Here is a 10,457-nt window from a genome sequence, read left to right on the forward strand (position 1 = left end):
TGTGGAGAAAAGGGAACCCTCTTAACACTGCTGGTGGGAATGCAAACTAGTACAGCCACTATGGAAAACAGTGTGGAGATTCCTTAAAAAACTGGAAATAGAATTTCCATATGACCCAGCAATCCCACTGCTGGGCATACACACTGAGGAAACCAGAATTGAAAGAGACACATGTACCCCAATGTTCGTCGCAGCACTGTTTATAATAGCCAGGACATAGTAGCTAGATGTCCATCAGCAGATGAATGGATAAGAAAGCTGTAGTACATATACACAATGAAGTATTACTCAGCCATTAAAAAGAATACATTTGAATCAGTTTTAATGAGGTGGATGAAACCGGAGCCTATTATACAGAGTGAAGTAAGCCAGAAAGAAAAACACCAATACAGTATACTAATGCATATATATGGAATTTAGAAAGATGGTAACTATAACCCTGTATACAAGACAGCAAAAGAGACACTGATGTATAGAACAGTCTTTTGGACTCTGTGGGAGAGTGCAAGGGTGGGATGATTTGGGAGAATGGCATTGAAATATGTATAATATCATATGTGAAACAAATCGCCAGTCCAGGTTTGATGCAGGATACAGGATGCTTGGAGCTGGTGCACTGGGATGACCCAGAGGGATGGGATAGGGAGGGAGGTAAGAGGGGGGTTCAGGATGGGGAACACATGTACACCCATGGCGGATTCATGTCAGTGTATGGCAAAACCAAAATAATATTGTAAAGTAATTAGCCTCCAATTAAAATAAATAAATTTGTATTTTAAAAAAATACACTAAAATGTTAAAAAAAGTAAACATACAGTGAATTGGAGAATTAAAGAGAGTTTAAGAAACTTGCATGAAGAAAGAAAAAAAGAAGTTCAGTTATTTAGATTTCACAAGAAAATGAGAATATACAGTGTTTATCTTTCTCTGACATATTTCACTGAACATAATGCCCTCAAAACACATCCTGTTTTGTGGAATATGGTAGGATATCCTTCTTTTCATGGCATAATTATATATATATATATATACACACACACACACATATACATATATGTACTTGTACACACACACACTTATGAGGAGAAAGTTCAGGGGAGTAGCTTATTCTATCTGTAGTACTAGAATGTTGTTGTTTTTTTTCTTATTGTTTGGGAAAATTAAGAAATACATGGAAAACAAATAGGGTTTTTGTTCATAAGCCTTTTTCATGGACATATATATTGACCAGAAAAGTTATTTCTTCTGCATGTTTATATTTCTGTTATCAGCAGCTGGTTAGCATTGATTTTCTCCAAGTTGGCTGACCCAGTCTTGCCTTTGAGTGTCTAGGAATCTCTGGCAGAGGCGTGGGTCGGCGGTGGCTTGATGCAGGGTCAGGGGCACTGAGCTTCCATAAGCCTCTTATCCATATTAGAGGGGCAGACAGAATGAAAACCACAATCACAGAAAACTAATTAAACTGATCACAAGGACCACAGTGTTGTCTAACTCAGTGAAACTATGAGCCATGCCATGTAGGGCCACCCAAGACAGATGGGTCGTAGTGGAGAGTTCTGACAAAACGTGGTCCAATGGACAAGAGAATGGTAAACCACTTCAGTATTCTTGCCTTGAGAACCCCAAGAACAGTATGAAAAGGCAAAAAGATAGGACACTGAATCCTGAGGTCGGTAGGTGCCCAATATGCTATGGGAGAAGAGTGGAGAAATAACTCCAGAAAGAAGAGATGGAGCCAAAGCAAAAACAACACACAGTTGTGGATGTGACTGGTGATGGAAGTAAAGTCTGATGCTGTAAAGTTTTCCAGGGACCATGCATTTATAACCATTTACTTGCCTTTCTCCATGATCAGTTATGGGCCACAGGAGCATGGTTCCCTACCATTTATTGGACAATATCTGTCTAACTTGGGAGTTTGCTAAGAAAAAAAATAATTTTAATACATATTAGTATCTTACAATCCAGCAATTTTGCTCCATTCAGATGAGTTGAAACATTCTTTCCAGGCGAACATATGCACATGGAGGCTTATAGCAGCTTTACTCATCTTTGCCAGAACTTGAAAGGAACCAAGCTGTCCTTTAGTATGTGAAAAAACCACTGAACTGTGATGTATACTGACAATGAAATGGTGTCAAGCCATGAAAAATAATGGAGGAAATCACAATGTCTATTACTAAGTGAAAGAATCAATCTGAGAAGCCTACATAAAGTGAGTCAAAATACAGGACATTTTTGCAAAAGGCAAAATCACAGAAGAGTGAAATAATCAGATTTTTTTTCCCCAGAGATTGAGATGGAGGAGGGATAAATAGGCAAAGCAAATACTTTGTGTGATTCTGCAGTGTTATTATATACTTGATAGAAGTCATAGAACACACAACATTAAGGGGGAAACTCCATGTAAACTCTCTACTTTGGGTGACGATGTTATGTCAATGTAGGTTCATCAATTATAACAAATATTCTAATCAAATCAAATGGAGACTGTTGATAGCTGGGGGTCAATGCATGTGGAGGGAGGATTTAAGTGGAAATGCTCTGTACCGTATCCTCTATTTTACTCTGAACACAAAACTGCTCTTCAGTAGAAAGTCTACTTTAAAATTTACAATTGTAATCCAGTTCTGAAATTTTCTTATTCTAAATATTTTTAAGAAGAAATTATTAGTTTGAATGATCTTCAAAATCAGTTTTAAAGGTATTTTTACTTTGAGATTCCAAATCAAGTTAAGTACTTTTTAAAAATATCCACATGCATTCTTTCAAAGCACTAAATTTTCTTCATAATTTTAAAAGACAACGTTTATCTTCTATATTTATATCAATCACAGCACAAATATGTATATTAAATGAGCATTTACATTGCAGCAGATGTATACAGGATGCTGAACCCGACAGACCTGCTTGCAATATTAGTTCATGGCACCTGGTCTGATCTCCCAGCAGGTGGCCTAGGAGTCCGAAGCTCAGAATGTGTATCACTAGAGAGGAATGGACTCTTTCCTATGACCTCCTCCTGACCCTCCCTGTGCTGGCTACTAGGGCAGCTTGGGGGAATTCTTATTCATTCAAGGCCTCATGTAAATGCTGAGCCCTCCTTCATTCTTTTCTGTCATAGAAATATAGAGTAAGCTTGAGGAATGAAGAATCCTGGGGGTGTCTGCTAGAAAGGGAAAAGAAGGAAATGACTCTTTTGTTGAGCTCCGACTGTATGCCAGCTCCAGTACCAAGGCCTCAACATGTTTCATCTCCTTGATTTACAGGAACCCCATACACTGTGGGTGCATCATTACTTCCATTTTATGGAAATCAGAGCCTCTTGCCTAAGATCCCTCAGTCCAATATCCACACCATCCCCAGAGCCAACAATACAAGCCCTTGAATCCTCAGCAGGGCCTTCGTTTGGGTGCACCTTTTTTATGGTCTTTGTGTTGGTTACATTTATGTGACTTTAAGGGTGGGTGTTTCTGAGATGGTGTTTCAGGAAGAGAGTAGCATTTAAACCCATCAAGTGACTGACGAAATGTGCCCTCACCAATGTGGCTGGGCTTCATTCAATTCCTGAGGGCCTGAATGGAACAAGATACCATCTTCTCTCCCTCTTCTTGTCCATGAACATAGCAGCTTCTGGATCTTGAGACTTGAAACTCCAGGACTTACACAAGTGTTTCCCTGGTTCTCAGGCCTTTAGCTTCACACTTGGAGTTACATCACCAGCTCCCCCAGTTTTCAGCCCTAAGCACTGGCCTGAGATAGAAAACTGGATTTGCTGGTTTTCTCACTTAGAGTAGACCATGGGACTTCTCCATCTCTGTAGCCCCTTTGAACCCATTCCCACAATAATCCCTTCTAATACATACTACATATACAGATCACTCTTGACCAACATGACTTTGAACTGCTCAGATCCTCTTCCTTGTGGACATTTTTCTACAGTAAATGTAATACTACCCCATCTGCAGGTGATTAAATCTGAGGATGTGGAACTGAGGACAGAGAGAATTGACTATAAGATCTATATAAGAATTATTTTGGAGAGCAGGCTGATATGTTGATAAAACATGTTACTAGTCTTCCCAGATAGGAAGAGATAGTAGGTGTTACAGGTATGTCAATCTCTCGATGACATGACCTACTCCCACAAAAGAATACAATCTCTTAATGTGGTTTAGAAATAGTAAAACCATGTCATATGCCTGTATGATTATAGTATTGATGACTCAGTGGTAAAGAATCCTCCTCCTGATGCAGGAGATGTGGGTTCAATCCCTGGGTCAGAAAGATCCCCTAGAGAAGGATATGGCAACTCACTCCATATTCTTGCCTAGGGAATCCCAGTGGAGCCTGGTGGACTACGGTCCATAGGGTCGCAAACAGTCAGGTGTGACTTAGCGACTAAACAACAGCAAAGAAAACTGTGTATCTTTGCTGGTCACAACTACTTTAATTCAAGGACAACTACACATGCATGACAAGCGTGGATTGGTGAGGACAGGGCCTCTGGTTCATCTGCAACGTGGGTGACGTCTTCCAGAATGGAGGATCCCGACTTGTATTAAACTCCTTTCCCAGCACAGAAAGGCCAGGAACTGAGACCTACGGACCCACCAGGAGAACCATGAGGACAGCTCACATCGAGGGTCACGGTGAGTCAGCACAGAGTACCCTGTCTAGAGATCTTCACTCCAGTGATTCAGTGGCCACTGAGCGTGTTGCCCTTGTGTGAAGTAACCGAGTGAACAGCTACAGAAGTAAGTAAGAAGGTAACATGTTCTCAACGGAATAGCGAACTAGTGGGGATAGTGGGGTTTCTGATCATACAAATTCTGTGTGTTTTCTGTCGTGAGTAACTGGAGATTCCTGAGGTGAAAACAGACAAAACACAATAATATATCAAGAAGGGCACCAGGTACAAGTACAAAGGTTTCTTTATTTGTGACCATTTATTTACAATCTCCACTCAAAAATAATGCCACATATGCATACAAAATTTCCATCCAGAAAATTAGATTCATCTTTGTGATGCTATAAACCCAAGTCTCTGAAGGTCCCAACACCTCTCAGAGTCTACATTTCTCCTTGAAATCCTGCATCTCCACTGTATCATCTTAACTTTTCCCATTCATACTGAGCTGATGTCTGAAACCATGGATCAGTTTTCCTTTTATGATGCATCTATTCCCCATGTTTTAGTTTCCAAATGCCCAGAAGAAAGCTTTGGCAGGTGCATCCAACTAGGCAGACATGTAACATTGATACAGAAAGGGCTCCTCAGGATAGAATGTCTTATTGCTCCAGCGAGGACATGGGCTGGAGCTAAGCCAGATGGCCCTTGGACGTCCTAAATCCCGCATAATCTCAATGAGTTTATCCCGAAGTTTGGCCAGTCGGCCCAGGTGGAGGGCTCCATGAGGGCTGTAACTCTCCTGAGGGGCAGGGTAAAACTCATCACTTAAGTAGAACAGCCCAGTGGTGTGACTCAGCAGCTTCTCCATGATGGCCATAGAGAGGACATTCCCACACAGACTGAAGGTCCTGAGCTGGGAACAGCAGCTCAGGACAGGCAGGATGGACTCAAGTCGGGACTCTGTGATCCCACACTGCTCTAAGTTCAGTTCCTGGAGAGTGGCTGCAACTTGCTCCAGAAGAATGCAGAGGATCTTAGGACTAAAGTCAGTCATGGTAACCCCACTCAGATCCAGGCCTTTGAGCTGATGGATGTTCGGGCACTGGGACAGATGGGTCAGGTCTGATTCTGTAAGCCGGCAGTTAGTTATTGCTAGGTGGTCCAAGGGGGTCATCAGGCATCTGGGGAGAAAAAAAGTGATGAAGTCTGAGAAACCCAGGAGAGGCAGCTGTTTTGGGAAGGTGATCGGCCCAAAGACAGGGTCCTACTAACTGTCTCCTGAAGGTCAGTACTCAGAATGATCAGTCTCCTTTTAAACCTGACAATTCATCTCTGCATCACCTGCAAACCATCTGTGGTTTGTATGTTCTCTGGTCATACTTCACTACTATTGTCTCAGAATCACGCATTTCTTAAATATTTACTAACTTATCTGGAAAAGGCAACATTTAGGGCCTGGTAATTTGAGACAAGTTCAGAAACTTGGAGAGCACAAAGTTTTTTTTTTTTTTTTTTTTAATTTAGATTTATTTATTTTAATTAGAGGCTAATTACAATACTGTATTGGTTTTGCCGTACATCAACATGAATCCGCCTGTGAGAGCAGTTTTTCTTTCTGTCTCTGTCTCCCTCTGTCCCTCACGTTCTTTTCCTTTTTTTTTTTTTTGCTGGCCATATCACATGTGCGGCTTGTGCAATCTTACTTTTCCCGCCAGGGATCAAACCTGGGCATTCAGCCCTGAAAGAGCAGAATTCTAACCATTGGACTGGCAGGTAATTCCCCAGACCATCTCTTTAAAATTGCTCTGATTATAGGTGGCTTCCCTTCTTTGATCTCCTTTCACTTGCCTATTTTCCTAAGTCATGTTACATAGATTTCCCTCCTTAAGAAAGAATCTGCCCTCACTGGGTCCAAGCCACACCATACACAGCTTTCTAGTACGGTGTCTGTGTTTGTTTTTCTACCTTGATTTCGGTGGTGAAGTGATACCATGGCTCAGGATAGAGCAGCTAGGGACCCTGTGTGCTTCACATGCCAGTGATGTGTTCACTGTTACCCAGCCAATGTTCCACACTCACCTGAGCATCTGGTCCAGGCAACCTTCAAGGAAGGAGGGAGAGTCTAGATAGAGATCCTGGAGATGGTGCAGCTTGAGAAACTGAGAGGTAAATTGGACAACTTGCTCCTGCTGCTCCTGTTTCTCAAGAGCAGACACGTGACTGCGGGAGAGAAGGAGTCTCTGCACGTTGCTCATCTGACCCAGGAGAGGAGCAAACTTGGCCAGGGTGGACAGATGCCAAATCCAATTCACTTGCACCTCCTGGATACAGTCCAGCTGCACCATATTCAGGACCTTCGTGATATTTTCCACAGGCATTGCAAAGATGGTCAGCTTCTTACAGCAGAGGTGAATGGAAGCTTTTCTCTGCTCCATCCACCTGAGAAGGTAGGTAAGGAAGTTATCCAGGGTCATTTTCTTTAGGCAAAGCTCTATGTATATCTTCAGGGGAGCCAAGGGCTGATGGGTCTTTGAGCTCTGCTCAGCCACTGGTGCCATTCCTAATCTTGAGAACCCATGGGTGCTGGCTCCAGACCACATGCTCCAGAAGCTCTGGCCAGTATTCCGCAAATCTAGCACCCGCAGTTTGCACCTCCTATAAGGACAGGAGATTAACAGGGATGCATTAAAATCCACACAGAATGCAACCACAGTCTCAGAATTTGACAAATGACTGCCCACCCGTGCTTTTATTTCACATATCTCATCACCTGCTGCCTTGCCTTCTTCTGCCTCTCTTTCCTCCAACTCCCTTTCTCCTTTCTAGTTCTCCACTTCTAGTGGGATTAAGCATCATAGGAAGGAGATGGGGCATGTTCTTTCAATCTCCCTTGCATGGTAGGCACATTTACACATCAGTAAAGTATTTTCCATAGTGAGCCAAGGCCTCTGAGCTTCTTCATTGCCATCCTCAGAACCCTCTGGCCCATCCATTGGCCATCCACTTAGCCCAGCCCAGATGTCTCTTCCAGGATGCCCAGAACCCTATCAAGCTATCTAGATCTGACTCACCTGGAACGAACCTTCTGGGCAAGCAGGACATCAAGTGCTTCCAGCACTGCTTGTAGGGGCCCCACATGAGGCAGGTCAATGAGGCCCCCCAGAGGCAGGCAGACAAAGGGCCAGGCTTGCACCATGGCCTTTAGGGTCTTGATGTGTCTCCCACGGAAGGCGTCCATGAAGAGGGGTGGGAAGAGCTCTGTGGGCAAAAACTCCAGAGCAGAACAGACCAAGGCATCTTCCTTGATCAGGTGCATTCCAGCCAGGTCCAAGAGTCTGGGTGGGGTCGGGACACTCATCCTGGCTCTGCTTCAAAAAGAATCTTGTGGAAACTGCCAACAAATAAAGCATCCATGTCAAGCCAAAGAGGAACACATCTAAGACAATCCCCCAACCCTTCAGAGAAATCTACTCAGGACTGAGGTCCCAGCTCTGGCAGGGGTGAGAGTGCCTCAGTTAGACCATAAGACATTCAGGCCTCAACGGGCACCAAGTTATAACTCTTTCCCTATTCAATTCAAAACAAGCTTCTCACAAGACCAGTAAGGAGGAAAGGCAACCACTAGCCATTTCAATTCAATCCAGTGCTTTGCTTAATTCATGTCCCAGCTAGAAGTGTGAAGCTAGGAGCCTGAAAGCTCACTCCAGTCTTTATGAGTGGAATATGTCAGACCACCACTTGTAGCCCTAAGTCTATGGGAAGAGGAAGGTCATGTGTACCCACACAGCCTCCATCCTCAGTTATCCTTAACACAAATGCCATTTATGTAAAAAATATGTATTTGAAATTTCATGAAACAAAACTCCAAACAGATAGTTTAAATATCTGCTGGGTAAAGACATTTAAAAATGATACCAGCTAAAGTACTAATCAAAATGTTTTGAGATTCAGGCAAAACTACACTGAGAGGCAAAACTAAAACCTGAAATGGGTTCATCATAAAGAAATTATTTTTTGAAAACTCTCCCTGCCACCCAGAACTACAAGTCACTCTTCAAGATTAGCTAACCATGGGGAAGGAATGGTTATTCTTATATGATGGAGGTAACTTACTGGTCTGATGTTGCTGGCAGGGTGCTCAGACCTCAGACGCTGTGAAGAACTCATCTGGTGTCTCCAGAGCAGGAAGATTCTGCCTCTCTTTTCCAGTGCTTCAGATATTTATACACCTTTCTTGTCCCATAATTCCTCTGTCCCACTGCTAATCCAATCAGAAAGGGACTGATTTAACTATAGAAGACCTGTTGGATTGATCCTGATTGGATTATCATATTTCTTTAGAGTAGTTGATTGAAATATATACACAGTCAGGAAACAAAAAGAATGATGGTGTGGCTGGGTGATCCAGGACCTATTCACAGTCACTTCCCTAAAACTGACTGAATTCTACCAATATGGACAGTTGTATTTTTGAGGGTCAGACAGGAAAAGGATTATTGGTCCCCACCACTGGACAAGAAAAAAAGTTGACAGAATCATTTTGTTGGGGGAACTTCGGTCAAATCAACATTAGCAATATGTCCATGATTAAAACAGTCTCATGAAAACAGTGGTGTGTTATGAAAGAAAACAAAATACACTCATCCCTATATCAGCTTTTCACTGAGGAGTTATGTAGGAAACACAGGAGGTTGTGTGCCCATTCAGGAAGCCAGGGAGGAGCTTTGGGGATGTGGTGGTTTTTCCAGCCCTAAGTCAAGCTTTCTCTGAAGGTGGACAGGCTGGAATTTCAGTGAGAATACGAGTGGTTCTGGACAGTTTGGAGCTGGGCATTCCTAAAGGGATAATGTGAATGATAGCAGCAATGTAAAATAGAGGTTTATTTTTTATTTATTTATTTTTTTTTTAAACAGGGAAATTTAAAAACATTGTTCTGGGTGATATTAAGATAGCAAAATAGGGTTTCCCTGTGGCTCAGTGGTGAAGAATCTGACCGCCAATGCAGGAGACACAGGTTTGATCCCTGGTTGGGGAAGATACCATATGACACAGGGCAACTAAGTCTACACGCCACAACTGTTAAGCCTGTGCTCCACAAAAGAGAAGCTACCGCAATGAGAAGGCCATGCACAGCAACTAGAAAGTAGCCCCCTCTCGATATAGGTAGAGAAAGGCCCCCGCAGCAGTGATGACCCAGGGCAATAAGAATAAATAAATAAAATAAACTGAAGAAATACAGTAAAAAGAGAGTGGCTCAGAGGAGACACTGTCATCATAGACGGCATTTTTTCCCAAAAAGTTGAGATCAGAACAACCAACTGCAAGAAAAGATTAAATCTAAGGTGTGAGAAGAGGAAGGCATGTGAATACTGGAATCAGATATTTCCCAGACTCAGAGGCAGTGAAGGTGGGCACTCTGGGTTCTTTGGGAACTTGGAGCCAGAGAAGAAATAAACCTTGTTCAGCTCCAAATAACCCTGTCATCCAGGGGCAAGCGCTACCAGCTGAGGTTTGTTTACCTATTTATTTATTTATTTTTCTCACTGAGGACACTTTTCAGACGGCAAATTCCCCACATTTTTCAGGAGCGCATGCGTTTGTGCGCCAAGTCACTTCGGCCGTGATCAACTCTTTGCAACTCCATGGACTGTGGCCCACCAGGCTCCCCTATCCACGGGTTTCTCCAGGTGAGAACATTGGAGAAGAAGCCAAACAAACCATAATTTCATTAGCATTTTTCCTAGTGCATTTAGATCATTACCGTTTTACTCATAACTAGCCATGTTCAGCACAGATTCTGATCAAAGTGACACCATTAGGCACA

At 42.8% G+C, this 10,457-nt stretch overlaps 1 protein-coding gene across 1 annotated transcript; it reads right to left on the bottom strand.

Annotated features, from left to right (window-relative positions):
• Nucleotides 1-5,240: 5,240 nt before the first annotated feature.
• On the bottom strand, nucleotides 5,241-7,991 carry LOC109570179 (PRAME family member 8-like). Its single transcript, XM_019975969.2, has 3 exons — nucleotides 7,705-7,991; nucleotides 6,713-7,288; nucleotides 5,241-5,814 (listed from the first exon to the last, which is right to left on the bottom strand). The coding sequence occupies exons 1-3, from the start codon at nucleotides 7,989-7,991 to the stop codon at nucleotides 5,241-5,243; spliced, it is 1,437 nt and encodes a 478-aa protein (XP_019831528.2).
• Between the last annotated feature and the right edge of the window lie 2,466 nt (nucleotides 7,992-10,457).

This window comes from Bos indicus, chromosome 16, assembly GCF_029378745.1.
Source record: "Bos indicus isolate NIAB-ARS_2022 breed Sahiwal x Tharparkar chromosome 16, NIAB-ARS_B.indTharparkar_mat_pri_1.0, whole genome shotgun sequence".
Lineage (NCBI taxonomy): Eukaryota > Metazoa > Chordata > Mammalia > Artiodactyla > Bovidae > Bos > Bos indicus.

Coding starts and splice junctions, on each gene's coding strand:
- LOC109570179 (XM_019975969.2), bottom strand. CDS start 7,991: ATGAGTGTCCCGACCCCACCCAGACTCTTGGACCTGGCTGGAATGCAC. Junction 7,289..7,704: donor GCCCAGAAGGTTCGTTCCAG/GTGAGTCAGATC, acceptor CTGTCCTTATAG/GAGGTGCAAACTGCGGGTGC. Junction 5,815..6,712: donor TGCCTGGACCAGATGCTCAG/GTGAGTGTGGAA, acceptor TTTTCTCCCCAG/ATGCCTGATGACCCCCTTGG.